At 39.0% G+C, this 18,318-nt stretch overlaps 1 protein-coding gene across 5 annotated transcripts in view; it reads left to right on the top strand.

Moving 5' to 3' along the window:
* The window catches only part of WWP1 (WW domain containing E3 ubiquitin protein ligase 1), a 141,716-nt gene that overhangs the window by 43,672 nt on the left and 79,726 nt on the right, over positions 1-18,318 (top strand). For all 5 annotated transcript variants that reach the window (XR_005724562.1, XR_005724563.1, XM_040261128.1 and 2 more), the window contains exons 4-5: positions 7,843-7,981; positions 8,621-8,745. Coding sequence is in view for 3 of the 5 variants with exons in the window: in XM_040261128.1 (XP_040117062.1) it covers positions 7,843-7,981; positions 8,621-8,745 (264 nt within the window). In the remaining 2 variants the exon portion in view is untranslated. The remainder of the gene's footprint in view (positions 1-7,842; positions 7,982-8,620; positions 8,746-18,318) is intronic.

Here is an 18,318-nt window from a genome sequence, read left to right as displayed (position 1 = left end):
TATCAGGTCAACTGTTAATAGGAGTTTTCAGTGAACAGAGCTAGAAGATGTTTATTGTCTTAGAAAGCAAAAAGCAAATCCCAAGTTCATGCTGATAAGGCTAATTCTAAAGAGTAGCTATAGTCTGTAAATAACTATTTTCCACTAAAAGAAGAAAAAAGTTATTTTTACTTCTTTTTACTTTATATTTCTGTTTTCTCTTAACTTCAGAATTTTAATTCTAAATAATATCAGCACAGGTATATCTGTTTTATCCTAACACACACACACAGAAGTCTTAGCAGTGTTAAAGCTACTGAAAATAACAGGCCCTCTCATTGCAGTTTTAAGATTTCTCTGTGAGCGTCCCTCCTTCGTATGTACAGTCAGAGTTTTTTTTTCATTTGGTTATGCCATCAACTGGGTTAGTCAGATTCATTGCTTTCAGTTATTTATTTTTAATTTAATTTAATTTTATCACCATATAAGGCATTTATACAGTTCTAGAGTCAAAATTGGAGAAGGCAATGGCACCCCACTCCAGTACTCTTGCCTGGAAAATCCCATGGACGGAGGAGCCTGGTAGGCTGCATTCCATGGGGTCGTTAAGAGTCTGACATGACTGAGCGACTTCACTTTCACTTTTCACTTTCATGCATTGGAGAAGGAAATGGCAACCCACTCCAGTGTTTTTGCCTGGAGAATCCCAGGAACAAGGGAGCCTGGTGGGCTGCCATCTATGGGGTCGCACAGAGTCAGACACAACTGAAGTGACTTAGCAGTAGCAGAGTCAAAATTGTTAATTCAGAATGATATTTGGAGAGGTTTGGGTACTCTGTCCATTCCTTCTGCTTCTTTCCCTTCCACCTTTGGAAACATTTTTATTAGTGTTGTTTCATCCATCTATTGCTTCTTTTTGAAAATACAAGCAGGTATACACATTATATGCATGCATATCTCTCCTCTCAGTCTTCCTGCTTCTTAGCATCTAGCTCCTGCACCTTTCTTTTCTTCATTTAACAGTAATATCCTAGGGTATTGTCCATAGCAGAGTATTCCATACACCTTTTTATCGCTGCCCAATACTCTGTTGACTGGATGTACCAGAGTTAATTCAGCTAGTGCCCTATTGATGGACACTGAGTTCCATTTTTTGCTATTGCAAATAGTGCTACAATAAAGGGCTTCATGTGTCATTAGGATAGAATTCTAGAATGAGATTGCTTAATCAAATAGTAAGCATGTGTGATATTATCAATCACAGTTGACCCCTGAACCACAGAGATTATGGTGCCGAGTCCTGCGCATTTGAAAAATCTGTGCATAACTTTACAATCAGCCCTCAATATCCATGGTTCCATATCCATGGATACAGCCAACTCCTGATGGTATAGTACTGTAGTATGTCCTTATCTTAAAAAAATCTATGTAGAAGTGTATCCACACGATTCAAACCACTGTTGTTCAGAGGTCAACTGTTGTGAAGTTCCTTTCCATAGGATCTGTACTATTTCTGTGTTCCCACCAAGTGTCTATGAGAGTGCCTGTTTTCCTATAGCCTCATCAAGATACACTATCAGGCATGATGACACTTAGGTAAGAAGTAGTATCTGAAGTGTCATTTTATATATTACTTGTTTCATGAGTGAGGTTGAGGCATATTTCAGGGATATTTGTATTTAGTTTTCTGTGAACTGTGAACTTACATATTTTCAAGCAATTCCCTGATGATTCTGATGTGTCTTCCATCTAAGTGTAATTCCTGATACTTATGCTTTTGCTCTGCATAAGCTTAGAGCTGTATCCTTGGTTTTCACTGTTACTCGTGCAGCACCTGTGGCCACCATAGCTGAGATGTAACTTTCTTCCTGGTCTTTATCTACTGTATGAGTACTTAACTGAAGTCACAAAGACCTGGTCTAGCTGATTTGGGCCAAAAGGGACCTTAGAGAAAAACTATCAGGTAGCTAAAAATAGAATCACTCGAAGCCTAGAGAACCAATTGGAAAATAGATATGGACCAAAGGAGTGTAAGTAGCCAAGATAGTGCCTCCACAGTATTTATCATTTTGAGTATCAGTTAATACAGCTAAAGCCTTTGACTGTGGATCACAACAAACTGTGGAAAATTCTTAAAGAGATGGGAATACCAGACTGCCTCATCTACCTTCTGAGAAATCTGTATGCTGGCCAAGAAGCAACAGTTAGAACCAGACATGGAACAACAGACTGTTTGTAAATCGGGAAAGGAGTACGTCAAGGCTGTGTATTGTCACCATGCTTATTTAACTTATTTGCAGAGTACATCATGTGAAATGCTGGGCTGGATGAAGCACAAGCTGGAATCAAGATTGCCAGGAGAAATATCAGTAACCTCACATGTGCAGATGACACCACTCTTATGGCAGAAAGCAAAGAAGAACTAAAGAGCCTCTTGATGAAAGTGAAAGAGGAGAGTGAAAAAGCTGCCTTAAAGCTCAGCATTCAAAAAACTAAAATCATGGCATCTGGTTCATCACTTCATCTCAAATAGACAGGGAAACCATAGAAACAGTGAGAGACTTTATTTTCTTAGGCTCCAAAATCACTGGAGGTGGTGACTGCAGCCATGAAATTAAAAGACACTTGCTCCTTGGAAGAGAAACTATGACAAACCTAGACAGCATATTAAAAAGCAGAGACATAACTTTGCTGACAAAAGTCCATTTAGTCAAAGCTGTGGTTTTTCCAGTAGTCATGTATGGATGTGAGAGTTGGACTATAAAGAGAGCCGAGCACCGAAGAATTGATGCTTTTGAACTGTGGTGTTGGAGAAGACTCTTGAGAGTCCCTTGGACTACAAGATGAAACCAGTCAATCAAAAAGGAAATCAGTCCTGAATATTCATTGGAAGGACTAATGCTGAAGCTCCAATCCTTTGACCACCTGATGTGAAGAACTGACTCATTAGAAAAGACCATGATGTTGGGAAAGATTGAAGGTGGGAGGAGAAGGGAATGACAGAGGAGAGATGGTTGGATGACATCACCAACTCAGTGGACATGAGTTTGAGTAAGCTCTGGGAGTTGGTGATGGACAGGGAGGCCTGGCATGCTGCAGTCCATGGGGTTGCAAAGAGTTGGACAAGACTGAGCCACTGAACTGAACTGAACTAAGCAACTGAACACACACATACAAGTTGTGTATCCATGCATCTACTACATCTTGGTTACTTAGACATTTTGACAGTTGTATAAATAAAGCTGTGATAAATATCCACTTGAAGGATTTGTGTGGACATAAGTTTTCAGCTCTTTTCAGTAAATACCAAAGAGTGCAATTATTGGATCACATGGTAAGCCTATGTTTAGATTGTAAGAAACCGTAAAACTGTCTTCCAAAGTGGTTGAACCATTTTGCGTCTCCACCAGCCATGAACGAGAGTTTCTGTGGCGCCATATTCCCCCAGCATTTGTTGTGGTTAGTGTCCCGGATTTTGGCCAGTCTATTAGGTGTGTGAGCTTCACTGGTGGCTCAGTGGTAAAGAACCCACCTGTCAATGCAGGAGACGTGGGTTCGATCCCTGGGTTGGGAAGATCGCCTGGAACAGGAAATGGCAACCTGCTCCAATGTTTTTTGCCTGAGAAATCCCGTGGACAGGAGGAGCCTGATGGGCTGCAGTTAGTGGGGTGGCAAAAGAGTGGGATACGACTTAGCAATTGAACAACAGTAGGTGTGTAGTGATATCTCACTGTTCTTTTAATTTATGCTTCCCTGATGACTTGTGTTGTTGAGCTTTTCATATGCTTACTTGCTATCCATGTATCTTTGTCTGTTAAGGTCCTTGGTCCATTAGGTTGTTTGTTTTCTTATTGTTGACTCTGAAGAGTTTGTTGTGTATTTTAGACAATAGTTCTTCGTCAAATATGTCTTTTGCAGGTATTTTCTCCCTGTCTGTGGCTTGCTGTGGAAAACTCAGCAGTGGCCACAGGACTGGAAAAGGTCAGTTTTTATTCCAATCCCAAAGAAAGGCAATGCAAAAGAATGCTCAAACTACCACACAATTGCACTCATCTCACATGCTAGTAAAGTACTGCTCAAGATTCTCCAAGCTAGACTTCAGCAATACATGAACCGTGAACTTCCTGATGTTCAAGCTGGTTTTAGAAAGAGCAGAAGAACCAGAGATCAAATTGCCAACATCTGCTGGATCATGCAAAAGGCAAGAGAGTTCCAAAGAAACATCTATTTCTGCTTTATTGACTATGCCAAAGCCTTTGACTGTGTGGATCACAATAAACTGGAAAATTCTGAAAGAGATGGGAATATCAGACCACCTGACCTGCCTCTTGAGAAACCTATATGCAGGTCAGGAAGCAACAGGTAGAACTGGACATGGAACAACAGACTGGTTCCAAATAGGAAAAGGAGTACATCAAGGCTGTATATTGTCACCCTGCTTATTTAACTTCTATGCAGAGTACATCATGAGAAACGCTGGGCTGGAAGAAGCACAGCTGGAATCAAGATTGCCGGGAGAAATATCAATAACCTCAGAGATGCAGATGACACCACCCTTATGGCAGAAAGTGAAGAGGAACTCAAAAGCCTCTTGATGAAAGTGAAAGAGGAGAGTAAAAAAGTTGGCTTAAAGCTCAACATTCAGAAAATGAAGATCATGGCATCCGGTCCCATCACTTCATGGGAAATAGATGGGGAAACAGTGCAAACAGTGTCAGACTTTATTTTTCTGGGCTCCAAAATCACTGCAGATGGTGACTGCAGCCATGAAATTAAAAGACGCTTACTCCTTGGAAGAAAAGTGATGACCAACCTAGATAGCAGATTCAAAAGCAGAGACATTACTTTGCCAACAAAGGTCCGTCTAGTCAAGGCTATGGTTTTTCCAGTGGTCATGCATGGATGTGAGAGTTGGACTGTGAAGAAAGCTGAGTGCCGAAGAATTGATGCTTTTGAACTGTGGTGTTGGAGAAGACTCTTGAGAGTTCCTTGGACTGCAAGGAGATCCAACCAGTCCATTCTGAAGGAGATCAGCCCTGGGATTTCTTTGGAAGGAATGATGCTAAAGCTGAAACTCCAGTACTTTGGCCATCTCATGCGAAGAGTTGACTCATTGGAAAAGACTCTGATGCTGGGAGGGATTGGGGGCAGGAGGAGAAGGGGACGACCGAGGATGAGATGGCTGGATGGCATCACTGACTCGATGGATGTGAGTCTGAGTGAACTCCAGGAGTTGGTGATGGACAGGGAGGCCTGGCGTGCTGCGATTCATGGGGTCGCAAAGAGTTGGACACAACTGAGCGACTGAACTGAACTGAACTATGGCTTGCCTTTTCATTCTCTTGACTTTGTCATTCACAGTGCAGTTTTGAATTTTAATTAACTGCTAGTTGTACGTTATATCTTTCAAGGACCATACCTTTGGTGTCATAACTAAAAAGACATCTATCACCATATCTAAAGTCACCTAAAGTTTTTCCTGTGTTATCTTCTATGAGTTTTATAGTTTTGTGTTTTGCCTTTAAGTCTGTAATACATTTTGAGTTAATTTCTATAAAGGATATAAGATCTGTGTTTTCATTTATTTATTTGCATGTGGATGTCCAGTTGTTTGTGCACCATTTGTTGAAAAGATGTCTTATGCTGTTAACACCATCCAGTACTGCCTTTCTCTTCTTCCAGTACACAGATAAGTCCAGCGTATACTGAGGAAATGACTTTCATTTGGAGTGAAGAACTTTGGTTGGGGGATGTTTAGGGGAAGATCTATTCCTTCTGTATCACATTAGTGATACAGAGTTTAGAGCAGTTTGGAACAGAGAAGGATGAAAGTGAGTTTTGCCATCACCCTAATAATAACACTTCAGACGTAACATTAAACACTCTTCGATTGTTTTATGTTCCTGGTATATAAGTATAGTATTTCCTTTGAATCTCTTTCTGTTCTTCAGTTGTGAACTGAGGACTGCTGTATTTCAAATAGTCTACTTCTGCTACGGCTTTTTTCACATCATGTTTCTGTGACTACTTGTTTACACTACTATTCCCTCACAGTAGAATGTAAGCTTGCATCAGCATGTTTATGTTCACAGTTTAACATGTGATACACATATGACATGGAGATGGCTTTCCTTTCTTATCTCAGACTCACAGTGTTCATAGGTGATTGACTGCAGAAATGATCTTGATAAGTTCTTATTACTACTTGGTAGTCAGTACTTTGCCTTGAAATTATGTATTCCCCGTTTGAATTAGTAGTTTTAAAAGTTATTTAAAAATCAGATGTTTAGCCTAAATTAAACAAGTCTTCCTCCAAGTCAGATAAATTCACTTTCAAATTCACTTTCTGTAAAGAGGTATTATTAACTTCCGTAGTGACATTTTGAGTTAAGAATTTTTCTTTGAAAAGGCAGATAACCTCCTTTATTTGAAACCAACTTCCTAGGAAAAGCATTTTTTAAAAAATTGCCAATGTTTGTGTAATTTCAGATGGGTAAGTTATGAATACTACCTCACAGAGAGGTTAATAGATACATTGAATCTGAAGACACTTACCTTTCTCTTAATGCTGGAGGCAGGTTAGAATTAGCAAAGATGTGGAGAAATCAGAACTCTTATACACTGCAGCTGGGTATGTAAAATGGTACAGCCACTGTAGAAAATAGTCTAGCCATTATTCAACAGAATTACCGTGTGGGTGTGCATGCTAAGGCGCTTCAGTCATGTCTGACTCTGTGCAGCCCTGTGGATTGTAGCCCGCCAGGCTCCTCTGTCCATGGGATTCTCCAGCAAGAATACTGGAGTGGGTTGCCCTTCTCCTGGGGATCTTCCCCCCTCAGGGATCAAACATGTGTCTTTTAGTCTGCTGCATTGTCAGGCGGGTTTTTCACCACTAAAGCCACCTGAGAAGCCCCAGCCATTCCACTCCTAGGTAAGAGAAATGAAAACAGACGTCTACACAAAACCTTCCAAGTGAATGTTTATAGCCAAAAAGTGAAAACAACCCAAATGTCTATCAGCTGCTGAATGGATAAATAAAAAGTGGTATATCCATACAGTGAGACATTATGTGTAAATAAAATCAATGAAAATACTCATGTATGCTGCCACCTGGATGAAGTTAGAAAGATTGCTAAGTGAAAGAAGCCAGTCACAAAAGACCATGTTATGTGAATCTAAATCCACTATTTGAAATGTTTAGAACAGGCAAATCTATAGAGACAGAGAGTAGACGAGTCGTTGCCTAGGGCTGGTGGGGAGGAGGAGGAGGTGGGATGGAATAGAAGGGTGACGATTTATGGTATGAGGTTTCTTTTTGGGGTAATAAATATATTTTAAATGCTTGTGATGATGGTTGCGCAACTCCTGTGACTATGATGAAAACTATTGTGCAGTTTAAATGGATGAATTATATGCTATGTGAATATATTTCAGTAAAACTACTTAAAGCCAAATGTTCTCGGGCGTTAACAATAGCCCTTTTGTATTGTTTCTTCATCTTGCCAGCAAAAAGAGTCTGAGTTGCTCAAGAAGCACGGTTCCATTCGTATTGATTTATACTATTTTGTGTGCTAAGTCGCTTCAATCCTGTCTGACTCCTTGTGACCCCATGGGCTGTAGCCCGCCAGGCTGCTCTGTCCGTGGAATTCTCCAGGCAGGAATACTGAAGTGGGTTGCCATGCCCTTCTCCAGGGGATCTTCCCGACCCAGGGATCGAACGCAAGTCTCCTGCATTGGCAGGCAGATTCTTTACCACTAGCGCCACTTTGGAAGTCCCTAGGGTCGGACACAACTGAAGCAACTTAGCATACCCACACTTTGTGGCTAAATATATTCACTAGTGGTTGTCGTGTTTCTTGTTAGTTTCTAGTGCCAAACTAAAAAGAAAAAAGAACTGGTTTGGAACAGCAATATATACAGAAGTAGCTTCAGATGGAGAAAGTAAGAAAACAGCAAAATCCAGTAGTTCTTCTAATCCAAAATGGGACGAACAGCTAACTGTGTAAGTATCTGGTGTAAAGAATGCAAAATTTTCAAAAGAGTGTCGTTTGGGGAATGTTTTTTTGGTGGTGGGTGTTTTTTTGGTGATTTGCTGTTGTTATTTTGGTAAGATAACTTCAGAGCAAGGAATTCTATATTTTAGTGTGACTAGACAATTTTAAATGTGAAAAAAGTTTTGGTTAATTTTATTTTCTTCAGAAATGAAGCATAATAATCCTTGCTTGTACTTTACAGACTTTTTCCATATAATATTTTCTCTTATTGTCTTGTAAAAATAAATAGAGCAGAAAACCATTTGGCATTTCTAAAATACAGTGTTACAAATTTGTGTATAGTAAAAGTATTATAACTAATGCATTTAGTTATCTTAAATCTTTAGATATTTGTTCAAGTAGAAGTAATGTTATTGTGAAGTCTTAATAAGACTTGATTTATTGTTGGTGTTTTGGTTTGTCAATTACAGAAATTGTTTAGTTATTGAATTCCTAATGTACTTGAAAATAAATGTTTTTATTTATAATTCAGCTAGTTTACTGTTTCATGTAGTATTTTTCCTTAAATAAGCTGAATTCGTGACTTTTTCAAAGTTATTGAAGTAAATGTATTCTCCTGTATTTTTGTTACAATTTTTCCCTTACAGAAATGTGACCCCACAGACTACATTGGAATTTCGAGTTTGGAGTCATCATACTATAAAAGCAGATGCTTTGTTAGGAAGAGCAACAGTAGATTTGAAACAAGCTCTGTTAATACACAATAGAAAATGTAAGTTTTTTGTTCTAATCTTTGTATTTTTTTTAACTTTATTTTAGACATTCTTAAAATATCCTGAAGTCTAAAAGCCAAAAAAAAGTTTTATATTTATAAAAGGAGAGATTCATTTATTCATAACATTATATGAAATATGAAATATGTACACTGGCATTTCTCTATTCCAGAAATATACAAAATAACCCCAGACATCTGGGAATATACCCTTTTATCAGTGATCATCAGTGATTTATTTTATATTCAAAGACTTGAAAACAATGATCATTATCTGAGCCTACTTTGTTTCTTAGCTAATAACAATTTTGTTTGTACAAAATAGATTCTGAGTCTTTAATTTTCTTTTTTCATTATCTAGTTCATGTTTTGAAAATATGGAGTCTATAGAAAATCACAGAGGAATATAAAAATTACCTGTAATTTTTACTATCCAGAGATAACTATAGACACATTTTGTTTCTTCTTTGTATCTGTTGGTTTATCCTCTTCTTTTTTCATTTAAGAATATAATATGAACATTATGTTTCCGTTACATACAATTTTTCTAGCATAAGAATTCTTAAAAGTAGTTTAAGTATTGTAAACTTTCTATCATGGTATACAAAAATTTGGGTGTATATACTTGTTACTTTTAATTCTGAGAAATTGCTTTTATGAAATTCTCAAAATACTGTGTCATCCAAAGAGTATTAAAAACTGAATGATTTAACTGATTTCTTATTATTTGATGTTTAGGCAGTTTCTGATAGTTCACTCAAATACAACTGTAAATCTTAATGTTCATCATCTTATTTCCTTAGAAATTTTCTTATTCCTAACAAATGTGCTAAATGCTTATTTTTAAAATGTCAATTTTTTAAAAAATATCTGTTTTTAACAAAAAATTCATATTAACTGAAAAATCTGTTTTTTATATAGTTTTTGGACATAAGGAGTTATGAGTCAAGAAAATGTAAAAGCCACACTAATTTTTATGTATGAGTGCTTGCTAAGTCACTTCAGTCATGTCTGACTCTTTGTGACCCCCATGGACTGTAGCCCACCAGGCCCCTCTGTCCATGGGATTCTCCAGGCAAGAATACTGGAGTGGGTTGCCATGCCTTCCTCCAAGGGATCTTCCTGACCCAGGGATTGAACCCCCATCTCCCGCATTGGCAGGCGGATTCTTTACCACCAGCACCACCTGGGAAGTCCCAATGTTTATGTATAGTGATTAAAAAAAAAAAAATTAAGCATTGAAAGTTTAATTCTGTTATGTTATGTCTTTTGGTCATTCACTTCATTTTTGTGACAGAAATAAGTAGTAGGTCTTATATGCAAACGTACGTTGCTTGGTCTGATGGTGGCTGGATTTGTACTTTTCCCCCAGCTCTGTGGCATTATTGGTATAAATATGTAACGCCTCTCAGTTTAACTATGTTATTTCAGAACTATTTGGTTTCACTTATTTATATGCTGTTTCTATTCTGCATTAAGCTTTTACATGGGACCTCTTTTCTAGTACAGTGATTTTTTTCTCATAATCTCACAGCCTAGAGATAATGAGTGCTAATATTTTGGTGAATTTTGTCTATATATGTACATGTATAATAATTGGGATGATATTCAGCTTCATATTCTGCATAACTCTCAATGTTATATCTTGTGCATTTCTCTGTGTAATTCAGTGGTATTCTTTGAAAGCTAATTTTAGTAGTTTCATAATATTTTACCACAAACCATGATTTTTAAACCATGTTCCTACTGTTGCCATTTAGATTGTTTCCAAATCTGTTACATTAGGCTGTACTGAACCTTCCTATAAAGATTATAATTATGCTCTGTACAAAGATTACAATGTTTTATCTGCCAAAGTGATTTTGTGGGAAGGTTGTAATATCTGTATACTGGGAAATGAAACTCTTATAAACTGTATATACTTAAAATTATCTCATAACTTAATTAGGCAGAATGTTCTCAGAGGAAAATCAAAATTTTATAAACATTCTTGTATGTCTTGAAGTCAGAGGTTTAAGAAATTATAGTAGGAACATCCTGTATACCCTAGGCAGTCAGTGTTTTTTTTTTGTTTTGTTTTGTTTTAATTTATTTTGAAAATTGAAAGGTTTATTAGTTTTCCAGGACTGCCATACCAAAACACCACAGACTGGGTAGCCTAAACAAAAGAAATGTACTCTCTCACAGTTCTGGAGGATAGAAGTCTGAGATCAAGAGGTTGACAGGGTCGGTTATTTCAGAAGACTCTTTTCTTGGCTTGTGGCTAGCCATCTTTACCTTACATCTTTACGTGATTTTCCTTATGTATGTGTATCAGTTCGGTTCAGTTCAGTTGCTTAGTTGTGTCCAACTCTTTGTGACCCCATGGACTGCAGCACGCTAGGTATATCTGTGTCCAGTTTCCTTTTCTTGAAAGGACAGCAGTCGCATTGTATTAGGACTACCCTCATGATCTCATTTTAACTTAATTACCTTTTTAGAGATCTGCCATATAAAAAAGTCACCTTCTGAAGTACCAGAGGTTAGGGCTTAAACGTATGAATGGGTTGGGGTTGGAGGAGGGGGACACAACTTAACTTATAACAAAAAGGGAAGTAAACTAGTAAATTAACTTCAAAAATTAAAAATGTTATCGAATCATAGTGCCTTAAATGCAAGAGAAACCTGTGACCATTAATCCCAGTCAGTCATTTTGTTGATTAAATAAATTAACCTAAGTTAATTGCTTGGGGCTTCCATGGTGGCTCAGACAGTAAAGAATCTGCCTGCAGTGTGAGAGACATGGGTTCAATCCCTGGGTTGGGAAGATCCCCTGGAGAAGGGAAAGGCTACCCACTTCAGCCTTCTTGCCTGGAGAATTCCATGGACAGACGAACCTCACGGGCTATGTCTATGGGGTCACAAAGAGTCAGTCATGACTGAGCAACTAAGCACAAGTGAATTGGTCAAGAACAGAAATAATCACAGATTTTCTTATTCTTAGCTGCTTAATTTTTAAATAGAAGTAATAAAAATACTCATAGTTGATAAAATCCTTGGTTGCCTTTGATTGAGCCTCTTGGTTTAGCACTTGAACATTGTCCCTCTTCAGATTTATGAGGCTAATTTCTTGCTATACTCAGGGCCTTGACATTTTCTTCTCATAAGTTCATGTTTTTATGTATCTGCTCTCCTGATATATTTGGGATAGAGCCAAGGATTAATTCATTTGAATAGTTTTTTTTTTTTTTAATCTGTTTTTGAAGATATTTGCTTCTTCAGCCTTCACGGTGTAATATGAACTGATAGTCAACCATGCTGCTGTTTAGTTGCCAAGTCATGTCCAGCCCTTTGTGACCCTGTGGACTGTAGCCCCCCCATGCTCCTCTGTGCATGGGATTTCCTTGGCAGGAATCCTGGAGTGGGTTGCCATTTCCTTTTGCAGGGGATCCTCCCGACCAAGGGATCAAACCCACATCTCCTGTGTTGGCAGGTAGATTCTCCAGGCCAGAATATTGGAGTGGGTAGCTGTTCTCTTAGCCAGTGGATCTTCCCAACCCAGGGGTTGAACCCAGGTCTCCCGCATTACAGGTGGATTCTTTACCAGTGAGCCACCAGGGAAGCCCAAGAACACTGGAATGCGTAGCCTATTCCTTCTCCAGGGAAACTTCCTGACCCAGGAATCGAACCAGGGTCTCCTGCATTGCAGGCAGATTCTTTACCAACTGAACTATCAGGGAAGCCCCTGACATAAATCTTCAATTTATATAGAGGTAATTGGGCATTTCAAAGGGAGAATAGGGGAGTAGAAAGAGGGGTGAGTGGAAACTAAGTGGAGTCAGGGAAGTGAAAAATTACAAAGAATTGATCAGTATAAATGTAATTAGGCCAGCTTTCTCAACTGCTTAGAATTTTATTCTCCCACAAAGCCTGAGACCCCATCCTTGCTGATGATTACATTTTGGAGGAATAGCTTTCCAACCCTTGAGAAGGACACTTCTGAATAGTGGACACACACTCATCTTACAGGGACAAAGGAAGGCTCCACCATTGTAAACCCTTTTTAGTCAAACCTCTTGAAAAGGGTGTCCTGTCATAGGTGTTGCCTGAAACAGACAGTAGATTCTTTCAAGGCAGGCTAGAATCTAGAGTCTCCTTGAGTTGTTAAAACTGTGTTACTGTTTGTTAAAGTGTTTTCATTTGGGGAAGAGTGGGATGGATAAAATCTTTTGTGCTTGTATTTTTATAGCCAAGGTTGAGGCTTAGTCGAGAAGATAGCTCAGAGGAGCCTTACTTGAATTTGGGCAAGGAGAAAATCCTGTCATTATATTCATGGGTGAACAGTGTAAGAGTAGTGTAGCTAATTCCAAGGTTGGACTGAATACAAAATTTCATTTTATATTTCAGTTTTGAAACTGTCAGAGCCACTTGAAACACTCCAGAGAGGAGTCAGATAGCTACCTTTTAAACACTGGAATTACACTGTTTTTTGTTTTTCATTGTGTTATTAGCTTTTATCAACAAAAGTATTTTGAAATCCATTAAGATCACTTCAAATTGAATATGTCCAAATGATTTATTAGCTTTTATCAACAAAAGTATTTTGAAATCCATTAAAATCACTTCACATTGAATATGTCCAAAATGATTTACAGTGAACATTATCTCTTTACATTGAATGATAGAGAAACAAAGCAGAAGAATGTGTCATTTATTGTAGAAGACAGCATAGTCAAATTTATTAAAATATTTTGTTTTTAGCCTAATTTACTTGGTTAATGCTAGTTGTTTTAGTTAACTAGCATTTAGTTAACTAAATCTTAAGTTCTCCTTTTAAAATTCACTTAGTACCAGAACAACCTAAGATATTTTAAGCCAGGATTTGAACAAACAATATTTTTATTGCTGGTGATACATGTGTTTCTAGTCTTAAGAAAGATTTTTAGAATTGAAATTACTTGGTGGAAGGGAAAATAGTATTAAGCCTCTTAGCTATGCATGGCTGTCTAGTTGCTTACCTTAAAACTTAAAATAATTTGTACATAAAATGCAGCATATGAGAGTGCCCATTTGGAAATATTTGCTATACTAATAGATAAAAAAGATGAATATTTTTCTTACCAGAACATTTCTTTAACTTTTAATTAAGTGAGATGTTTATTGATCAATCATATTTCATAATTTGTGATTGTCATTTTCTTACTATTTTTTTTTTTTTTTGCTGGTTTGTTCCTTTTATTCCTCACCAATTTGTGAAAGCTCTTTTTTTCTTCCAGCTAATCATTTACCTCCTTATTTTTTGTTCCCAGTTTTTACTTATAGAAGTTTAATATTATTTCAGTCATTAAAGTTTATTCATTTTCTATTATTATTAAGCTCAAGAAATCCCTTCCAGTACTTAACATTTAATAATTATCCATTTTCTTCCACATTGTTGCTTTATTTTTACTTTAATTTTTTTTCATAAATTCTGAAATTTATTTTGTTACATAATAGGAGATGGGAACCTAGCACACTAGCTCATAGTATGATGTGCTGGAAAGACTTAGAATTCAGAAAGCCTGGTTATTCTTGAGAGTGTTCCTTACAAGCTTTTGTAACCTAATGTACTTGTTCTTTGCTAAAATCCTGTTATCCTGTTTATGTGTATCCTGTTATCCTATTTATCCAGCTCCCAGAGTGGCCCTTATATATCCCTGTCTTCTATTTCATGCATTTCTGTAGTCCCCTCCCACACTGAAACATAGATGGTCTGTGTGAAAAATAGAATATGCAGAAGTAATGGTCTGTGACCTCCAAGACTTGATCAGTGAAGAGATTGCAGCTTTTGCCCTGGTCTCTTAGATGACTCACTCCAGGAAACAAGTCACCATTGTGAAGACTGTTGACAAGTCTGTGGAGGGGCCCAGGTGGAGAGGAAACTGAGGCAGCTTCATCAATGCCAGCTTGTCAGCTCTGTGCATGAGTCACCTTTTAGGCAGAGTTTCCCACCCTTCCCAAACTCCTCGCCCACAGAAATTATGAACAAGATTAAGTGGCTGTTGTTATTTTAAGTGACTGAATTTTAGGATAATTTGTTCCTTTGCAATAGATAGTACTATATGCAAGCACTTTTAAAAAACAGCTTTAGAATGTAACTGTGAGCTCCCATCTAATTCTATAAAATGCCATGAAGACTGGGATTTTTGAAGATCTCTTGTTTTCTGTGGTACAGAAAGAGTATATGTTTTTGACAAGCCCATGGTGAAAGACTGTTCTTTTGCCCAATCAAAACTAAGGAAGAGGACTTCCTGGTGCTTCAGCGTATGGGAATCCATCTGCCATTGCAGGAGACACGGGTTCCATCCATGGTCTGGGAAGATCCCATGTGCCGTGGAACAGCTGAGCCCCTGCACCAGCCCTTGTGCCACAGCTCCTGAAGCCTGTGCACCCTGGAGTCCACATGCCTCAACCACTGAGCCTGCGTGCTGCCGCTGCTGAAGCCTGAGGGCCTGGAGCCGGTGTTCCGTCAGAGGGGAAGCCCACGCACCGCAAGGAAGGGTGGTCCCTGCTCGCCACGACCAGAAAGCCCGAGTGCAGCAGTGAGGACCAGCACAGCCAATCAGTGAATGAGACTAAGAGTGTCTAGGAGGCAGGAGGAAAATCAGCTACTGCCTTGCAGGTTTCCTGAGGACAGCCCTATCTCAGTAGTTGATTTTAAACTTAATTAAGCACCTGCCTTTTGTCAAATACTGAGGACACACCACTGAATTAGATCTCTGCTCTCTTGGAGACTTCACTTCAGTTGGGGAGGTGGACTCCCACTCCCAATTCTGGTGGTAAATCTATTGAAGGAAATAAGTGAAGTGATGGTAGGGAAGAGGCCTGCTTTAGGCTAATCCAGGTTTATCCTGCTTTCCCAGAGTGCAGTATCTGACACACACCATGCATTCACATACTGAATGAACAGATATGTCAGAGTTGGTTTGTTTATACAATAATGGAATAATACCCGCATATTCCACCCCACCCCCCCACACATAGAATTATTTATGTGATAGTTCTCAACTTAATGACTCATAAATGTTATATCCCAGTCTTCCATGTTTAGAATTGTGAAAGGCTCGATGTTATAAAGAACCTCCCACTGCAGAACAGTTAGGTCCTGAATAGGGCAGCTTTCTATGGCCTTGATGAGTTTTGCAAAGAAGCAAGGGTGGTCTGCAAGGCCCTTCTTCGAAAAAAAAAGGCAAAGAAAACTTATGAGCTAGAGTTATATTAGTGTATGATGCTGAGCAGTTTTGACTGACAGCCTAACGGAGAGCTGAGGTTAGACTCCTGTAGTGGGATATCTTCACGCCACTGACACAGTAAGAAACAGACCCTGCCTGTACTAAAGCCCAAAGGTTACCCTTACATTAAGATCAGAAAATGAACTCACCATCAAAGATTACAAATGTACAAAAAGCCACCCATAAGCAGAGGTTGGCAAACATTTTCTCTAAAGGACCAGATGGTAAATATTTAGTTTTTGCAGGTTATATAATCTCTGTTGCACCTATTTAGCTCTTCCGTTGTAGTTGGAAAGCAGCCATCGAAAATAAGTACATGAATGAACATGGCTCTGTTCAGATAAAACCTTATTTACAAAAGCAGGTAATGGGCCAGATTTGGCCTGTGGTGTATAGTTTCCTGAGCCCTGGATTCAGTTCAGTTCAGTTCAGTCGCTCAGTCGTGTCCGACTCTTTGCGACCCCATGAATCGTAGCACGCCAGGCCTCCCTGTCCATCACCATCTCCCGGAGTTCACTCAGACTCATGTCCATCGAGTCAGTGATGCCATCCAGCCATCTCATCCTCTGTTGTCCCCTTCTCCTCTTGCCCCCAAGTTCTCCCAGCATCAGAGTCTTTTCCAATGAGTCAACTCTTCGCATGAGGTGTCCAAAGTACTGGAGTTTCAGCTTTTGCATCATTCCTTCCAAAGAAATCCCAGGGCTGATCTCCTTCAGAATGGACTGGTTGGATCTCCTTGTAGTCCAAGGGACCCTCAAGAGACTTCTCCAACACCACAGTTCAAAAGCATCAATTCTTCGGCGCTCAGCCTTCTTCACAGTCCAACTCTCACATCCATACATGACTACTGGAAAAATCATAGCCTTGACTAGACGGACCTTAGTCGGCAAAGTAATGTCTCTGCTTTTGAATATGCTATCTAGGTTGGTCATCACTTTTCTTCCAAGGAGTAAGCGTCTTTTAATTTCATGGCTGCACTCACCATCTGCAGTGATTTTGGAGCCCAGAAAAATAAAGTCTGACACTGTTTCTACTGTTTCCCCATCTATTTGCCATGAAGTGATGGGACCGGATGCCATGATCTTCGTTTTCTGAATGTTGAGCTTTAAGCCAACTTTTCACTCTCCTCTTTCACTTTCATCAAGAGGCTTTTTAGCTCCTCTTCACTTTCTGCCATAAGGGTGGTGTCATCTGCATCTCTGAGGTTATTGATATTTCTCCTGGCAATCTTGATTCCAGCTTGTGCTTCTTCCAGTTCAGCGTTTCTCATGATGTACTCTGCATAGAAGTTAAATAAGCAGGGTGACAATATACAGCCTTGACGTACTCCTTTTCCTATTTGGAACCAGTCTGTTCTTCCGTGTCCAGTTCTACCTGTTGCTTCCTGACCTGCACACAGATTTCTCAAGAGGCAGGTTAGGTGGTCTGGTATTCCCATCTCTTTCAGAATTTTCCACAGTTTCTTGTGATCCACATGGTCAAAGGCTTTGGCATAGTCAAGAAAGCAGAAATAGATGTTTTTCTGGAACTCTTTTGCTTTTTGCATGATCCAGTGGATGTTGGCAATTTGATTTCTGGTTCCTCTGCCTTTTCTAAAACCAGCTTGAACATAAGGGAGTTCACGGTTCATGTATTGCTGAAGCCTGGCTTGGAGAATTTTGAGCGTTACTTTACTAGCATGTGAGATGAGTGCAATTGTGCGGTAGTTTGAACATTCTTTTGCATTGCCTTTCTTTGGAGCCCTGGATTAGAGGGTGGAGTAGAGGAGATATTTTAAGAGATAATGGCTTTAGGGTTTTTGCACACTGATGAAAAATAAATCCATGATTCATGATATTCAGAGCAAGATGATAAAGAGGAAGTCATGCTTTCATCAAAGTGGAATACCTGACACCAGTGGACAGGGAGGACTGGTGGGCTGCAATTAATGGGGATCGCAGAGTCAGACACGACTGAGCAACCGAACTGAACTGAAAGACCAAACCCATCTGTGGAGCAAAATAGGTCATTGTGAAGATTTATAAATCAGACTTAATTAAGAGTAGTAGGATAAGACAGTAGAAAAATATCTTCAAAGAGTTGAGAGATATTATCGATACTAAGTGGGCATACCCAGGAAATCTTTCAAGGATGAGAACCCAAACATTTACATTAAAAAAAAAAAGGATGAGAGAAGAACAAGATAACGGAGGAGCAGGTGGACGTGGAGCACATCTGTCTCCACGGATACATCAGGAATACACCTTCCAATGCAGAAGTACATGCAGAACACCAGCTGAGAGCCGACAGGAGGACCTGAGCAGTGGAAAAGGATATATAGACC

This window comes from Oryx dammah, unplaced genomic scaffold (genome assembly GCF_014754425.2).
Source record: "Oryx dammah isolate SB20612 unplaced genomic scaffold, SCBI_Odam_1.1 HiC_scaffold_19, whole genome shotgun sequence".
NCBI lineage: Eukaryota > Metazoa > Chordata > Mammalia > Artiodactyla > Bovidae > Oryx > Oryx dammah.
This window is presented reverse-complemented; position numbering and strand designations above follow the sequence as displayed.